An 18,681-nucleotide genomic window follows, 5' to 3' on the forward strand; every position below is an offset into this window, starting at 1 on the left:
CTTCCAGAGTGAATTAGATGTATCCTTTCCAGTATCACCACCAATCCATTTGTCATTTTCTGTATAGCTGTTCTTACTGCCTTGTAGTGCTACTTGGCAGACATTCAAGATAAAGCAGTACCATGTTATGATTTAACAAATGAATATTGCAGTTAGAGTAAGTAGCACACTCCTGGGGTCCAGCAGCAAAGGCGGCAGCTGCTAATGAGGAACCTTCTATTTAAAATCTCCGTAGCAATATAAAGACAATACTGGTGTGGAGCAATTTTTTTCTGAAGGTAACTTGTTAAATGAGATGCAGGGCTTATTTACCAAGAACAACTGTATAATCATGTTTGGATACAGAGAAGTGAGACGGGTTATTTTTTGGTTTGCTTTTTTGTTTCACTATTTTTTATAAATTTAACTTTCTTTGTTATTGGCAAGGTATTTATCACCGTAGTGCCTTCGGCCACGTTAGAAAAAGGTTACCACTATTACAGGATTAAACATGGACGATGATCCTGCTTCTATAGAAGTCAGTGGGAGTTTTGCTGTTGCCATCAATGGGAACAGGAGTATGCCCTTGATGGGGAATCTTGGGTATCGATCATGACAGCAGCAATGATTGAAATGACATGGTCTTTGCACACACTTAACCACCCTCCACTCAACTACTCAGAATGTTACTTAGATGCCTTATTCAAGGAGTAATATATAGCTAAAATATAGAAACATTTTTGTTATTTGTTATTTTTTTGTTATTTTTCTTACAATTCTTTACTAAGGCAGCAAAAGGCATCATATATAGTTTTTTCCTATAACTTCTTAAAAGCATGTCCATCTACACATAAGCTAGGGAACTTCACTGGAACTCTCTAGTAGCATTAAAAAAAATAGTACACTGTCTGTGTTGCATTCATGGAACATAAATTAACACCAGGAAAGTTCCCCCAAATTGAAACCAAAGACTGGTGGATGAAATATCTGCCTTATGGGATCCTGTTTTCATAAGGGGAGTCTTGAGGTCCACAGACAATTGTGTGCTTACATTTTTGTATGTACTTAAACATGTGCTTATTTAAGTACTTTGCTGAGGAGAGATGGACTTAATTATGTGCATAAGTGCTTTGAGTTGGGGACTAAGTGTATATAATTTGGATAATTATGGCTATATTTTGTATATGTATTTATCCAAATTTGAACGTGAAATCATTTAGGGTGGTGCCATCCCTGTGAATACGAATTGCCTTTTGTCAGAATTTTCACACTATGAGGAATTTTCTAACTAATGCATGGATAAGATTAATCAGATTTTTTCTCTCTCTCTCAGCACAGTTAGTAGCTGAGAGATGGACACCTGGCAACCTGCTGCATGCATTACTTAACAGGGTGTGTGATTACACAGTTTAGGGGAACTCTGGTGTAAACTGAAGATGATTTTCAATACTGGTTCAGTGTGCTGAGATCCTGTGCTAGCCCTTAAACCCATTTCACCTCTGTCAGAGAGACCCCATGAGAAAATCATTTTCAGCAATGGGTCAAATCTCCAATTGTAAACTAGCCTAATAGACTTGCCTGTAAATTTGAAGAGGGGTTTATGGAATTTAGGGAGCATATAAATTATCTTATTTGATAATATTAAGAAAAGGTTCTCAAATCTTGCTAGTACAACTATACTAGGCCAAATTCAAAGTCTGGTGTATCTCCACTGATGTATTAGGCCTCTTATCTTTAATTTTGTAGTACACCCGTACACTCTTTTTGAAGGGGAGCAGTTTTATTTTAAAACATTTTCTCTACAAGCTAAAAAATTCCTGTCTCATTTAGAGAAAGGAAGAACCTTTGTGGGCTAGAGTGTATAGAAAAAACTAAAAGCCAATTCCTCAGTATGCTGAGTGAAGTGTGAACATGTGCCTATATAAGTGGTGGTGATGGTGATGTGAACCATTCAGATTAGCATTTATTTTTTATAGCAATTTAAATAGCAGATAAATAGAGAACAGTGTAACATTTGGACTACACGTGTCTTGGTTGTTATTGCAGCGCAAACTATTCCATCAAAATGCCATTTGTAGCATGTAAAATAACAGTCACGGCCTGGGAACAAATCATGTCTGTTGCCAAGTAGCCTGAGCTGACTCAAGTTTAATTCAAAATATCTGATGAAGAAATACAATGTGAATGTCTGTAGCAGCAAACACATACGCAAGATATCGTGTTAATAGACCGGGCATGTGGCTAGAGCCTGTGATGATTTCCTGTCTCTATGGTAACACTGATGTATACAAATCCACATGAATTTGGTTTTAAAAGTGATCGTGTCTACTTAATGTTGAAAACAAGATGACAATAAAGAACTGACGATAACATGATCCAACAAACATTTTAAAATTGCAAAGAAAAATAATCAGAATGGTGATTACCACATATTCCAAATTCACTAAGAGCTCTCCTTTCCATGAGGTGCTAAGTACCCACACCCTTCCATTGAAGGCATTGTTTGATTGAGTCCCTAACTCCAAGCAATCTATATATTGGTATAATAGCTACATATGAAAGAAAATGGCAGCACGAATCTGCAGTGTAGAACTCTATAGCTGAGACACATACATTACCCTATATTGCAAAAGCACATTATTAGTAAATGCTGGGAAGTCCTGCTAAATGATCATATTAAAATGTAAAGCATACATTAAAGGTACATTAAGGTTACACATTTAAAATCAAATTAAAAAAAAAATAAAATCAGGAAAAGCAAAGTGACGTTTCCATCCGCAGCGTTAATGCTGTCAGACGGCCCGTTTTATGTAACAATGGGAACAATAGCACACTTTATTTGCATCTTACATCTCTTGCTGCAGTTTTAACTATTTAAATTTGGGGCAAAGAATTAAGTAATCCAATTTAGTACTTGTAATTATTCTTAAATATTGCGAAAGCCCCACAATCTATAAAAGACTCTACCCCAGTCTGAAAAAAGGCAAGTTGCAGTTCCTTAGATGTAACCTTCATCCAGGGAAATCGGCCTTGATGGAAGCATGTATCTTGTATCTCAGCCAGATTCTACAATCTGTCTATACCCATTTATCCTGCTGTTCTTTAGCCCCAACTGCTCTCAAACCCACTCTACATCTTTGAAAAAAGGGGTCAAGGACCAAGAAAACCCAAACTAAGTGCAAAAAAATTCCCAATAAATTAGCAAACCCACAATTAAATACTAATACTATTTAGAGCACCCAACTATGTTGTTACAGCAGTCCCAGCTAAAAGAAGATGTGCAACAATCCATAGGAAACCACTATCCTCCAATCTGAATACAAGCAATAACTCCAGTTTCCAAGTCTCTGTAGAGATTATATATTGCAAGAGAACTTAATTCCTGGTCCCAACTAAAAGCCTGTATGTGTCACACAAATCTGCCCTCCAGCCTCTTAACCAATCAACTACTGTAAGGGAATGAATGTAAAAATCCTGCTGTTTCTGCTACAAAGAACTATATATACTTTACTCTAGGCCAAAAAAACTATGTGAAAGCAAAAGAACCTTCCAAGTTAATGCTAAGGTTTAAGTTGTTTACTGCCCCAAAAGTGTTATGATTTTTAATAATGTAAACTTAACAGGAAAAGTCAGTGTAACTTTCATTAAAAGCAAAGGGCTGGATCCAAGCTTTTCCTACGAAATTTAAAATAAGACAAGTTAAGAAGCAGGCTGTATGAACATATATTTAGTCATATTTTTACCAGCATTTTCCATCAAATTAATGTTTTAATATATTCTCCAAGGCCACATTCCTGAAAACATTTATGTGTGTGCCTGCTTAACTTTAAGCACAAGTAACCCAATTGCTGATTTCCATGGGGGTTACTCATGTGCCTAAACTTTTGTGTAAGTAAGTGGTTGCAAGATCACAGCTTTAAACATATTGCACATAGCAACAATGAAAACTATTGGCACTAGTCAATTAAAGGGTGATATTTTAGACAACCACTTTATTTTATTAAGTTCTGAGTAGCCATTTGTTTTGAGAGCAACTTTTATATGTAAAGAGTCTAGATAATGGTTGAGACAAGTTTCCACTTTTAGTCTGGGAATTAGTCATTCTGCACATAATTAAGAATCCACATGAAGTAAAGATCATGATATTTCCAGATCTATATTTGAAATATGTTTTTAAAACAACTGCTACCAGATGTGCTGATGGACCATTGAAATGGACAACAGTGTTAATACCATTGATAATGAAATGTTTCTGTTTAGCGAGTTAATATCTCTGATTTTTTTATACACAGAACCAGAGCTTAAATGGGTTGAATTTTATTAAGCTCAAACAGCTGCAGTTCAGATGGCGTAGAAGCCACTTTCTGGCTGTGATGAGTCACTACAAGGATTAAGAAAGTGACAATTGAAAGTGTTATCACAGCAGTTTGGTGTAGACTAGATGCTGTTATGTGTAGGAGTTGTTAAAATTAAGAAAAGTTGGTTTTCTACAGTTTAAATTGACAGAACAAGCTTTGTTCTGAACCAGATATTAGCCTGTGAAAAAAACAGGTGTTTATGTTCAGGTTTCTGTCTGGATCCCCAGAGAACCAAGAGTCTGGAGACCAATTTCCTGAGTTAAGAAAATCATTGAGTCCCATTGTGATTAGCCTACTGTTTATTTCTGGGACAACTGAAAAACACTGATATAGGGAATTTCCCAGCTGAATCCATCAGACACTTTAATGTCCACCAAAGTAGCAGTTTCAAACTTTAAGTTTGGGCAATTTTAAGTAATCAGGAGGAAAATTGTAATGTTACAGTGTTGGTTCAATGAATAGTTCAGGCTCAATGTTTATAAGTATATATTTCAATTTACACTGTAAAAGAATTGGATAAAATGGAAACCTAGTAGTATTAATTTCAAATAATTATCACAATAAGAGAGAAGTCCTCTCCAGGATCATGATGTATTGAACCAGCTAAAGGCTCTCCCACCAGACTTTCACCTTGACTGTGATCAGTCAGTTTTCAACCCTCCATCCAGAATGTATAATCAGAGGAGGAGCCAACCGTTCGTGCTCTAACATCAGGATCAGACAAATGTTCTGGAATTTACAAGTACAGTCAGTCTCCTACTTAATAGCAGAGATGTAATGATTTTAATATAGCCTCCTGAGGCAGAGATGTTCAGGAAGCATAAATTGCTTTCAGTGACTGAAATTTCCAGGCCAGTAGATAGTCCAGAAGTTACTTAATAAGAATGATCATTCATAATGATAAAGTCAAGTAGTGAGATGTTAGAGGATTATAGGGGTGGGATTCACAAGGGGGACTTGAGCACTTCAGTGCCTAACATTTAGGTGCCTTGGCGCCTAGTAGAATTCGCAATCCTGAGCGAGGTGACCAGACTCCCTGCACAACGCCTGGGAAGTTAGGCACCTACAAATGGGATCCACAAAAGCCAACACATTGAGCAGGGAGGTACCTACGCTAGCCAGTAGGAAATGCGATGGAGTGGGGCCACTCAAAAGGAGTTAGAGGCCAGATTCACACAGGTGTTTAGGCACCTAGCTTCCTTTGAAATCAGTGTAAGTTAGGAGCCTGTGGATCTGGGCCTAGGTACGTAAGTATGGGCTGGAAGGAGGCACCTCCCTCCACTTGGGATTCAGAGCCAGGAACCCTCTCCTGGAGTTAGGTGCTTAGGTCAAGTCAGCCATTTGTCAAGAAAAACTGAGGAGCAGGAGTCTCCCTCCCCACCACCAACCACCTTTAGCCCAGTGGTTTAGGGTACTCACCCAGGATGTGGAGACCAGGAATCAAATTCCCACTCTGCCTGATATAGTGCAGGGACTTGAATTTGGGGTTTGAGAGTTGCAGTGGTGCCTAAATGATAGATATAAGCACCTAAAGTAGCAATTAGGTGCTTCAGTCCCCCTTGTGAATCCCTCCCTACCAGCAAAAATAGTGAATCTAACCTGTGGTTGAAAATGAATGGCCATGAAGGAAATCTATGTTGTACATCAGTTACTTAGAGGCAAATTGTCTGTCACCTAAGTACTCAAGCTGTGGTCTGCAGATCACTTGCTAGTGTTCCTGGGAAAGCTGGCTGCTCATAAGGTACTGGCTTCTCCTCATTGCCAATTTAGACCACATGCACCCATTCCCCTATCTTCAAATCAAAGAAAACCCTCAGATACTTTAAATGGTGCCACCTTGTGAAGGAGAAAATATTCTCTTTGATAAGTACATTTGCACCCGCATCTTGATGCGCCAGAATTCAAAGCCAGATGGCGAGCATATCTGATTATTTCACTGTTGCTGCATGGTTAAGTGATGGGGGGTAGAGGGAAAGCAAGATAATTTATTGTACTTACTTCATTTTAGTATGTGTGCCATAAATACTCATGAATAGGATTAGAAAGTGCCACTATTGCAAGGTAACTTTTACAAGGGATTAATTTGTGTGCAGTTTTACTAATAGGGCTTATGCCAGGTACAAGAAGAAGAAAGGAAGAGAGTAGGTCCTCTGTAGAGGCAGCTCTCCAGGTCACACCCTGCACAGCACCTAGAGACCAACCTTAATATGTATCTACATACTTGGAATGGCCTTTTCTTCAACATGCAGGCTAGCAGGGGTGGCAAATTTGTATAATGGGTCCAAGTCCCAACTCCTCCCCCCCCCCACATACCTGCCTAAGGCTCTGGGAGGGAGTTTGGGCGTGGGGGGAGGTTTGGGGTGCAGGCTCTGGGCAAAAGTTTGCGGGAGGGAGGGAAGTGGGTTGGGGGGGGGAGTTTGGGTGTGGGGCTTGGGGCTGGGTCAGGGATGACGAGTTTGGGGTGCAGCAGGCAGGCTGCCCCAGGGCGGGGGGAGCCAGAGAGGAGAACTCCCCCCAGCCCTCCCCATCAGCAGCAGCGAGCTGCGGGGGAGCCCTCCCCAGCACGACACACACCCAAGCCCCCCCCAAGCTGCTGCTCAGGAGATCCAGCCAAGATAAGCCCCGCACCCTCAGAGTCGCAGGGTGGCTACCATGCACCTCCTTCCCCTGCAGGTGCAGCAGCTGCCTCAGCCTGCCCCCAGCACCGCTCCCTTGTTGCCAGCGGCAGCCAGCGAGGGAGTGCAGCATGGAGCTGCGGGGGACAGCCATCCGCTGCTCAGGGTAGGCAGGGACGCCCCGGGGTGGCAGGTGGGCCCCCAGGGCCCATACAACTCACCTCCCCTACATGCTAGGATACATGGAGCTCAGCATATATACCGACCTATAATTTATTATGAGCGCGTCAGATCAGCACATTATGGCCCAGATCCCCAAAGGTATTTAGGCTCCTAACTTCCATTGAAATCAGAGAGCTTTATTTATATGTTAAAATTAACAAAATTTCCCCTTCCCCCCAGGTTTTTTAAGTCTTTGAATGCATAGCTGCAGTCTTACTAATACAAGACTTTTACACAGACCTTTATGCGCAATAGAGCAGGAACATCACTGGAAGTGGCCCTTTAGTAAAGGCTAAGCTAGATTTAGATGTCAAAGTACACACCTTGCCCAGCCTTTCCCCACACTAGTTGATCTGGTAGATTTACTTTCTACTCTTGATGCAGGATTCATCCAAAGGTTGGATGATTTACACCCTGTTGTGTGGGTCTCTTGCCAAGCAGGAGGGGGGCTGCTGGTGTAGAAGAGCTAGGAAGATGATAGACAGATGTCCCCACAGTGGCCTGGGTACAGTCAGAATGAAATGTCTAAGTGTGTGTATAGAAGGATGTAACAGCAGAGGACCGGCATCATGAGACTTGCAGGAAAGGAGAAATGAGCCAAGATTGCTCATTGTCTAAAGCTGAATGTTTGCCAGGAGCAGCATGGGAAAATAAGGTGGGAATAGAATTGCAAAGGAAGCTTGGAGACTTACCAGAATCAAGGTGTGCAATCTCTCTGGAATGGTAGCTGCTAGCCAAATTCAGGCCACAGGTGAGACAGCTGCTGGTGGAATGAGGGCTGAGTAGCTGTGGAATGTTGCCTCACAGGGAGGGGCTAGCATGTTACAGGTGGAAAGATGTGACACCACTTCACTCCCTGTAACAAAAATGTGCCTCTAGCCATTAAGTATGTTTTAGCTTTTTTAAAATGCTAACTTAAAAGGGAAAGTCAATGCCATTAATTTTGAAACAAGCTGAAATTTCTTCTCTAATGCTATCTGTGAGTGAACCTGCTACAAGGCACCTGGGGTTTGGAAAAGGGGGGGGTAATCTTTCTCAGGTGACATACAAACACTTTCAGAAATTAATCACTGATCTCACTCTGATGTGTGGTTTTTTCAGGGAGGGTAATCCAGAGAAACTGGTCTAGAGAGTGTGAGTTCTCCTTCCTGTACCTGGTTTCACTTGGGATATTTTCTCCTGTTAAATTTTAGGATCTAGGAGCTCTGTGTGTGGGTCTTGCTATTTTAAAGATTGGATAGGTTTTTCCCATGAGAGTTCTGTCAGACAGTGTAAATGACTTGGCTTTGGCACAAAGCTGAAATTTAAAAAGTTTGTAGTGGCATTTTAGGACTATTCATGGAAGCTCTGTAGATTAATATCTGAATTTAATAGGCTCTCCTTCCTACACGTACAGCATTGCATCACAGTAGTGATGCTGAATGGGAACTTAAGAATGGCTAATTCTGTTTTCCATAAATTTTCAAGTTATTGTACTCATGCTGTAACTGTTTCCACATTAAAATATTCCTTGCAAGATAGTGACATTCTTTGAAAAGTACCATATGGAGAGCCAACTACAACAACTTCTGTAGCCTGCAAGCGGCATAGGGTAAATTAAATGCAGAGGTCCAGATTTTAAAGGTATGTAGGTGTTGCTCCACTCGCCTGCAAGACCTAAGTGATTTAGGGCTAGTCTACATTTCTTACCATATGCACAATGTGCCTCAAGTGGCACATGACCAGGATTCATCACCGAATTTTGTCTGCTTGGATCATTAGCTTCCCCGGCCTGGGACTGGTAGTGATGGGGAGTGTGATGTGAATGCTGATCCACGCCCCTGGTCCACACTGAAAACTTACATAAGCATAGCTACATCGCTGTGGGGGTGTGAAAAATCCACATCCCAGAGAGACTATGTCATTGTCATTATGCCACCGTAATCCCCATTGTAGGCAGTGCCAGGTAGACAGAAGAATTCTTCCATCGTCCTAGGTACTGCCTCTAGGGAAGGTGAATTAACCACAGCAGCAGCAGAATTCCTCCAATCACTGTAGAGTGTCTACACTGAAGCACTACAGCTGTGCTGCTGTAGCATTTTTAGTATAGACATACCCTAAGTAGCTTTGAAAACTTGGGCCAGAACGAGTACACAGACAGTGGAGTTCCACTAGTGTGAATGCAGAGTAATAGAATCAAATCTGACCACCTGTCTTTCTGAGCTCATGCCATACTATCAAACAACATTCACGGCAAGCAAGTTCCAGGAGGCAGTAGTGAAGGTGCAAAAAACCAAACCAAACAAAAAAACCACCATCCCCAAACTGTTGAAAGATGTGTTTGCAAATTGGAATGTGAAGTTTCTTTCTGGCTCCACTGCAATAAACAGAATCCCCAACATAACAGCCAAGAACTACAAGGAGTGAAGCTGAAACTATGATTGATTTGTTGAGCAGAGGGAAAGACTGAAGAGCAGCAACAGGTGGGGACAAGGCAGAAGAGAGGTTTAACTTCTTCCCCTGTAGATTGTGCTGAATCATGGAGACAGCCATGATACCAAGTAGTTTTTAATGTCAATTTCTATTTAACAGAATAGAGATAAATAGGAAAAGCAGGACATGTTTTACTTAACCCCCACTTTTCTCACATCACATTTGTTCAATGAATACTGGTGTGTATAGAACACTTTTTTGCTGGTATAAAACTTATTTATTTGCCAAGGCCAAAGCAGTTAAGATACGTTAATGGAGGAGTTTCATAGGGCTCAAAAGGACACACATTTGTATAGTTTCAGATTTTTGCCTTTCAGCTGCCTCATTTCACTAGGCAAATCTTGAAGGTGCTAAGTACATTTAAAATCATTTTAAAAATGAAACCTTTATTAAATTCTATTCCTTAACAAAGGAGTGTAAATTAATGAAATCACTCTTAGCTATCCTCTGTGTAAATTACAATAGACTAATAGCATATCAGCTTATAAAACTAGACAAGTTTGAAACTTGATTTTTCCATTAGGCCAAATAAGTGGTGTTACGGTGAGGGGGAAAAAAATACACAATGGTCAGCCTTGAAAATGCTGGTATCAGTCAGAAGTGAACAGACTTAAGAATTATCTTGTTTAATGGAAATGCAGAGTACACAGATGTGCTCTTAGGGCCTGTCTACACTGCAGCTGAGAGCATGCCTCTCCCGCGCTAGTTCCGACACCACACTAAAACTAGCAACATGATCGTGATGTATTCAGATGGCTAGCCTGTGCCACCACCCATACTGCAACATCCACACTGCAACCTTGATGCTAACTCAAGAACAGCTAGTGTGTCTGTCTACACTAGCTGGGAGGGACTCTCCCAGGTGCAATGTAGACATACCCTTAGCATTATTCATAGTCACAGTCAAGTTTGTGGTATCTTACTGATTGCATTTTGTATCTGTGGTAAGCAGAAACTATTCTTTCCATAAAATCCAGCAGTCAACTGGCAGTGAACTCAGACAAGCCTATCCAAAAAATTTGTCCAGATATTAATTGTTCAAATTTTGTTGCGCTTTCAGTGCCTCATCTTCTCTAAGAGAGACAACTGCAGTTATCCGTTCCCACTGACACTTCAACATGTGACTAACACAATAAGAAGGTGAAAAACATTATGTCTGACATGGGTATTCGTGCTACTAAAATAAATTTAACCTAATCTCAAAGTGCAGATTTACAAATACCCACTCTTGTAAGTTTTAATCAGAGAAGAGGGTTGAGAACAGTAAATGCTTGCGACAAAGGCAGTGAAGATTTTCTTCTGAATTAGTCTTTACACTGTTCAATACTTGTAAGTAAAAATTACTTAACTTGAAATGTTTCTAGATAATGTTCAACTTGGATCGAGTGCATATAATTTTGGATGAAATGGTGTTAAATGGCTGCATTGTGGAAACCAACAAGAATAGAATTCTTGCACCTCTATTTGTTCTTGACAAAATGGCAGAAAGCTAGAAAGAAACAAGCCTACCGAGGAACGTATTTTACAAAGCGTTCTGAAAACCTCACGAACATCCCTACAGCTATTTTCTGAGACTTCCGAAGGTGAAATCTTGCAGTATTTTCAACTGGCTGGAACATACTGAAGCAAAGAAATCTAATGCATATTCCCTCTTCCTTTCTCCTCCAACCCTAGAACAAAATATGCCATGCCAACGTAAAGGTAAAAATTGGGACTGAGGAGGGACCAACAGGAACTTCTTTTTCAAAGAGGCAAATGTCAGTTGACACAGCACTTGTCTTTCTAAAAAGTAACCATTTTGTTTTAGTATTTGTAATTCTGTTAGGGGAAAAATATTCATGAAGCCTTGTATGTCTGTGGCTATGCATCTCAGGGTATGTTTACATTACAAGCGCTACAGCAGCACAGGTGTAGACACGCCGTTGTACTGTAGACATTTACTACAGCAACAGAAAGGGTCTTTCAGCTGCAGTAGTAAATCCACCTACTTGAGAGGCGGGACCTAGTTGTGTCGACAGTGGAGTTTAGACTTAACTATATTGCACAGCCCTGAGTGATGTAGCTAGGTCAACTTAAGTTTTAGGTATGGACCAGGCTTCACCTCCTTCATTCCAGAAATAAGGGATGGAGAAGATGAGTTAGAAAATATTAGTATAATTCCAAAGTTGTTTCAGATCTTGCTTTAATACTTTATACCGTATTATCGTTCAAATTTGTTTTCGTAAGTATGTATCTTAAGCTCTTGAACTTCTGTACCAATATGACCAATCTTCTACTAGGTTCAGTCTGCACAAGGACAGGTTTATCCTATATGCTTTTGTATAGACCCGAGTGTCAAGTTTGTGTTCACTCAAATACTATAGTGATGGCTGTAATAAAGATTCCTGAATACTATGGCAGTTGTAACTAAACTATTTGGACACTTAATTCTATGATGTTAATAAAAGAATCAGAATGGTAAAACAACGGTTAATTGTTCTTTATCATACCCAAAAGGAAGTTGCTCCTTTAGTAGTTTAATTTTCTTAGTGTAATGTTTTAGTATTTTGCTTATAAACTTGAAAATAAAGGTTCTCCTTTTCACTATGGTATTTTTTCCCACTTACACGTCAGTTTCTGGTTGGTAATATCAGTATTCTTTCACATCTGCAGCATCACAGTGTAAAGAATTGCCAGCTGGGGAAGCACACACAATTGTTAGTAATGGGATCACAATCACCACAGCTTTTCTTCCCCCAACCCTCAGCCTACCATTAGATGTTTTATATTCATTGCTTGTCTAAGTCTTGAATAAAACCTACAGAAGAGGCGCCTCAGATTTGTAAGTTTCCTAGTACTGACCAAATGTACCCAAACTAGTCTATAAATCTTTAGGAGCAGTAAAAGAGAGCTCAATGACTGGTCTTTAAGTGAAATACTGTGACATGGACAACTGTCCGTCATCTTTCATAAAAGTCCCTAAAGAACTCAATTTGTAATTACTTTCATTTTCTAATCACCTAGTACTGTAAACTAGGTTCAGACTGGTATTGAGGTGAAAACCTCCATATTTAAACTATCCATCTTCATTCCCTTTTAGACTATCATATTGAAGGTAGGTCCCATTGGTTCTTACACCAGACATCCATTTGGTAATGGTAAAAGTACAATCAGCTGCATAGAATTTTCATTCTAGCACCCTCCCTGTCAGGCAGTCTGACCCTCACTCCTTACTTACTCCTGTCTCCATGCCACTGATTTTTGCCCTGGACTTGGTGAAAGGAGCTTCCAGGAGGCCTGCTGAACTGTCTCAGTACACCAGTGGGGCCTGCTCAACCATCTCTGCATGGAAGCTGCCCACACGCCAGCTGTGAGCTGGGTTCCTGTGGTCTGCTGTGTGTCTGCCATTTCTCAGAAGAGAGGTGCGGGAGGAAAAGGGTTGTTCTTCAAACCCTCCTTAAAAAACTTCTGGACCTGAGCGTAGCAGTTTTGAGGAAGAAGCCCTCTAAACCAATGAGGAAACAGTTAACAAAAACAAAAAACACTTTAAAAAATCCTGTGAAAGCTCTTCTCCAAAAGGGAGCCCTAGAGTCTGCACGTGTGCTAGTTGGAGGCCTAGAATTCTGGGGAGTGCTCTTTGAGAGGCAAGCCCAGGCTCAGAGCACAGATCTGGTCTGTCTGCAGTTGATCTGGAGATGGGAAACACCCCCTGCTGAAGACTATTCGATGAAGGGGACTGAGAAATATGCATTTTTCTTATAAGCTTTTGATCGGTTCAAGACACTTCTGTTAAAAGTGTAATAACATCTTATTTACTTCACCTTTATAAGTAGTCACTGACCACCATAACAAAATTACAATACATGGTTCAATCAAGACAGCCATTGCACCCTCAAAAAACTTTAATCAATTGCATCTTGTGGGGTACAGTTATTCACCCTGATGCAATATGCAAACTTAGTATCATTCATATCATGTCTGAAAAATACTGAAACAGCACTGTGCTAGTTCTCAGAAAGTTACACTGCAAAACTCTGAACGCCCTGGCTTAGCCAACAGACACACTAATGAACAGGTCACTTATTTGCTCTTATACCCCAATTTCTATTTTCTTAAACTTAGAAAAATAAGCCACATTTCTTCAAAAGTAATGCTTTCAGAACGCTTACATTTGACCAAATCAAAATAAGATATCTAGTCTATATAACTCATATTTGAGGAGTATGAGAGAAATATTCAGAGGAGACACTTTTGTACGCTGCAAACATTTTAATGATTATTGTTGAGCATACACATTGGAAATTTTTTTAAATTTCAAACTGCAACAAGTTAAATAAATGTTTATAATATACAAGGAAAGTACAACCAAAAGTAAAACTTGCTTTAAGTGTGCCTTGCACCAGGAACCAGTGTTTTGTTTTGTTTTTTAATAGCTTTATTGTTGAGCTGCACAAACACACTTAAGGATTTGATCTTTATAGCAGGGCATTTAAGAAATCAAAATATATTCCCAGTTGAAAGGAAAAAAAAAACGTTGTGCATGATTATATGCAAAAAACAAACACCCCCCCCTCCCCCCAAGAAAAAACAACACTAGAATACGCCAATAGTGCAGGCACCATTAAAAAAAAAAAAAAAAAAAAAAAGCTTGTGATGCCCATTAACTCTAAGATTTAAGGAAGCAAGTTTTTGACCAGTTAGTTTAAAGCCAGCAAAACAGGGATCAGTGATGGCAACTGTAGTGTACAAGGTATTAAATGACAAACTTTACACAAATACACTTAGAAATTTATATCAGTGAACACTGAAAATCTGCAGATCTGCTCTTTGGAACAGTCAAAGAGAACCACCTTAATTTCCAGTCGTGCAAGCCCTTGAAGCATCACACAGTGTTCTGTGCCATTTACTTGCTGGCTGTGTAGTTACAGGGATTTGTTTTGTCATTAGCAGCTAACAAACTTTTTCCACGTGTTCCTAAAGCCTCACAGGTGGAAAAAAGGTAAGTCTTATCAGAGCACAGCGTGGAGATCATATTTTCTGCACACAAACACAAGAGGCTTCACTAATATCAAACAGTTTCTCATGTCCCATGTTGCACAGAGCAATTCAATTGAGATGAAAGCCTTTTTCCATAGTAGCAGCTAGCAGGCGCTCCCTCATAATCTCCTCAGAGGAATACTCAGGCAATTTAAGGTAATGCACACAGGTATTCACAGATGGATAACTTGCATCTGTAGCATCAACCTGAGAATAGGGAAGGATGATTATTATTTATGTAGTGCTATAGTTTATTGTATTATACGTACATGATAAAAATACATAGGTCCTTTCTCTGTCAAATTTACAATCCACTTCATGCTAGAGTTGGTTGGGAATTTTTTCACAGATTTTGTTGTTGTTGTGAAATTCCAAAGTGCCACAACTGAAACTTTTTGCAGGAATGTATCAGTTTTAGTGTAACTCTCTTTGGAAAGGTTTCCCAGGTCCAGGAATTTGTAGTCAGAGAGGGAGGGAGGGAGGGAGGGAGGGAGAAAGAGAGAGGAACCCATCCCAGAATACCAAATAGCCCAGTGACTACAGTACACATCTGGGATGTGGGAAATCGAGGTTCAAGTACCTATTCTAAATCAGGCAAGAGCAAGGACTTGAACCTGAGTGTCCCACATATCAGGTGGTTTCCTCTCCCACTGGATTACTGGATACTCTGGGATGGTGCGCACTCACTCTCTCTCTTAATTCTGATGAAAAAATTTCAAAAGGTTTCAGTTTTGCCCCAATGTGAAAAGGGAAATTTTTTGAAATCTCTGAAAATTTTCACAAGATGGGAAAACTGTTTCCCACCCAGCTCTACTTCATACGTAAAAACAATGAGATGCTAAAGGATGGGGATATCAACCAAATAAAGGCTAGGAGAGATTGAAGTATACTTAGTTTACATACGCATTTCCTTAGTTCCTTTTTATGAGAATATATACGAGAGTACAGAGTTGGAGAAGAGTTGGAGTGGAGTTTAGCATTGAAAGGCTAACAGAAAATATTGAGTGTTGATGAGGAACTATAAGATTAACAGTGTGTTTTATTTAAGTGGCAGATGTAGTTTTTTTTGTAAGCAAAAAGCTTAAGTTCAGAGGTACCCTGAAGAGCCTATACCTTGCGCACAACAGTGAGCCGGGGATGTAGGTTAGCCAGTCCTCCTGGTGGGAGTGTTGAACAGCCAGTAGTGAACTGGAGAAATGCTTTTCTTTCATCCGAAGACATACCACACAAAACTCTCACAAATCGAAGGAATCCAGGACTAAAAAAAAAAAAATTTAAAAATATATGAACACCAACAAAATGTTTGTGATGAAGGAAAGAGAATTTTGTAACTTGAGACATTAAACCCAATGTCTTTACACAAACTTAAAGGGAAACTGTTGGTTTAAAATATTCATGCCAATTCATTACTGAATTAAGCAGAAAGCATTTATAAGAAAGAAAAAGATGAAAATGATATTTTTTTAAAAATTTCTTTGCCAGATGTTACATGGCAAAACCTACAGGAGGACATATCAATTCTCCATGTTACTACTGGAGATGGAAGTAACAGATCTCCATTTATTCCTTATGTGTGAATTGGTAGTTAGGCAGAGTTCCAAGCCTGCTCTTAACAGAATCCACACATACTGGGCCTCGTCTCAGTTACACTAAGGACTCTTTAAAATCATTTCACACCACCAGGGTGGTGCAAAGGGGCATTTGTGTAACTGAGAATTCAACCTTCAGTGTTCAAACATACCAATAAAGTGAAAACACAGGAAGTGGGTAACTCAAACAACAACTAAAACATAAGCCTCAGCCTAAAATTTCTCCCCCATGATTTCCCTACAGACATCACTGTTTTAAACCCTGGTTCCCTACAAAGAGACACTCCCACCTCCTTTAGATCAATGACAGAGTTAACCAACTGCACCCTGACAATGAACTAGAAGTGCATCAGCCAGCATATGCTAGTAAGGTCCTCATAGTTGCTCAGAGAATGGGTATACAGATGACCCCCGTTACACAGCATCTTCAGTACTATAACACCAATACACCTAAGAAAAATTAATTTGTATTCTACTCCTGCAAAACCAGCTGTGGGAGCTCACAAAACTGCATGGGTTCTTCCTAGCAGCCTTCCTTAATAGAAATAAAAACTGATTCCAGGACAATCCACAAATGAATTACTATTTAGACACTATATAGGTAAAAATAAAACCAAATTAATGTTATCTCTAAAGGTTTCTGTGACAAGAAGCCAACATTGGGGTTCTATTAACCTACTCTTCTGAATGTCAATCTCATTTTTCTGTTTTGTCACCACCACCTCAAACTCCTCATCCAGAATTAAGACTATCTATTGGAGAAATACAAAGATTACATCCACTGCCATGTTTGTTCCACATGGTCTTCACGCTGATCAGCAGTCTCTCCAATTTAGAATCTTCATGTAAGGAATATATGGATGTTATCATTATACATATTTCTTAAGTGATGTTAAAAACAAGGTTAGACTAATAGGCACCTATCTCGTGTGTAGCCAAGTTTAGGTTCTGTGTAGTTGATGATATCCTCAGCTGCCCAAGATGGTGACTGATTTCCACAAAGAATCATCTGAACTTCCTCATGGCTGAAGGAACTCAGCTTCTCCATTGGGAAGACTCGATTGAAACCATCTTAATTTATAAAGATACAAGTAAAAAAATATAGTCACAAGAATGTATCCACAATAATTTCAGTTTTTAAACATTTTAATCATTGAACCAGAAGTAATATTTTTTAAACTAAGGTTCTTTAGCTAAGTCAAATGAAGAAACAGGATTACTACACTTAAAGCAAAAGTTAATAATGGCAGCAGCTTTAACTGTCAACATACAGTCAGCCTGTTGCATGAACTGTTTGCTCTCATTTTTATTTTTGGTAAAGAGTTAGGTTAGGTTAAATTGAATAAATCATCTATTCTTTTAAACCAGTTGGTGCTTGGTTTAGAACTGGGATTTGTGTGTGTATATAACTATTTGCTAGCAATAGCATGCACCACAATAGTAAATGACAGTGAGTTTAAAATGTGTCAGTATTTCCATTTACTATACATATTAACGCTAGTAGTGGTTAGGAACCATAATAATTATTTTTTTTTACCATATGCAGTTTGTTTTTAAAACAGTGGTTTTGAGTGACATTCTATACCATTACATTAAATCAGGAAATCCTGAATGCCAATATATCCAGCTAAATGTGCACATAATCTGCTATGGTTAAGTTACCTCTAAATGCATCCATCTGTTTCTGTATGCCCGTCTGCATGCAGAAGTCAAACATTAGCTCCACATACTCCTCTGCATTATCCATAGTTACCATCTATAAAGAAAATATACACATGATATAAAAAAGAGTCAATGATTGCTGAGATGGCATACTGTTAAAATCCTGTAAGGAGGTTTGTTTCCTAACCTCATCTTCACCATTTGGCTTGAGATCCACAGCTGTAAACCCATATACTCTGGATGATGGGCAGAATTGGAAATTCAGACTGCAAAATAAGGACAGGTTTTAATAGATTATTTAAATCAGTGACTGCTTTTGCAGCAAATATTAGATTTGTTATTATCTAAAAAAGGATAGTGTCTCATCTTACTACCATGAAAACAGCTTGTGGATCGTTTTATATAAGAACATGAACGCTGACACCATATTAGAAAGCAATGCAACAGACATGATAAAAATAGATTTTTTTCAATGGATTTGTGTATTTACACATAGTCCACTTTTTCCACTCTGCTTTGACAAGTGTCTGAAGTTTCAAACAGTTAAACATAAATTATCTTGATCATTAAATTTTGAAACCTTTTTTAGTAGGTCATCTTTTAGTTTAAAATCATACAAACAGGAACAAACATTCTCAATATTTCCAGGGATAATATTAGCGGTAGCATGAAGCAACTGAAGTTACGAGACATTTAGGCCCTGATCCTGCAACAGGCTCAGCGTGGATGGACCCCTACGTACTCATGCAACCTCTCTGAAGTCAGTGG

General features: G+C 39.4%; 2 protein-coding genes across 7 annotated transcripts in view; one reads left to right on the forward strand and one right to left on the reverse strand.

The window, feature by feature from the left end:
• Positions 1 to 12,140, forward strand: part of AP4S1 (adaptor related protein complex 4 subunit sigma 1) — a 37,588-nt gene extending 25,448 nt beyond the window's left edge. Inside the window, exons 6-7 of one of the 2 annotated variants that reach the window (XM_074955807.1) lie at positions 8 to 19; positions 11,011 to 12,140. In XM_074955807.1, the coding sequence (XP_074811908.1) occupies positions 8 to 19; positions 11,011 to 11,139 (141 nt within the window). In that variant the 3' untranslated portion in view covers positions 11,140 to 12,140. Of the gene's footprint in view, positions 1 to 7; positions 71 to 11,010 lie in introns of those variants that run through there. The other variant, XR_012639963.1, reaches the window with a different exon arrangement.
• A 2,082-nt stretch (positions 12,141 to 14,222) lies between these two features.
• HECTD1 (HECT domain E3 ubiquitin protein ligase 1) overlaps positions 14,223 to 18,681 on the reverse strand; it is a 95,084-nt gene continuing 90,625 nt past the window's right edge. For 4 of the 5 annotated variants that reach the window (XM_074955811.1, XM_074955809.1, XM_074955810.1 and 1 more), the window contains exons 38-42: positions 18,101 to 18,179; positions 17,914 to 18,007; positions 17,172 to 17,322; positions 15,776 to 15,920; positions 14,224 to 14,869 (exon numbers count right to left, since the gene is read on the reverse strand). In XM_074955811.1, coding sequence (XP_074811912.1) covers positions 14,732 to 14,869; positions 15,776 to 15,920; positions 17,172 to 17,322; positions 17,914 to 18,007; positions 18,101 to 18,179 — 607 coding nt within the window. In that variant the 3' untranslated portion in view covers positions 14,224 to 14,731. Of the gene's footprint in view, positions 14,870 to 15,775; positions 15,921 to 17,171; positions 17,323 to 17,913; positions 18,008 to 18,100; positions 18,180 to 18,681 lie in introns of all 5 variants that reach the window. The other variant, XM_074955813.1, reaches the window with a different exon arrangement.

This window comes from Natator depressus, chromosome 6 (genome assembly GCF_965152275.1).
Source record: "Natator depressus isolate rNatDep1 chromosome 6, rNatDep2.hap1, whole genome shotgun sequence".
In the NCBI taxonomy this organism is placed as follows: Eukaryota; Metazoa; Chordata; order Testudines; family Cheloniidae; genus Natator; species Natator depressus.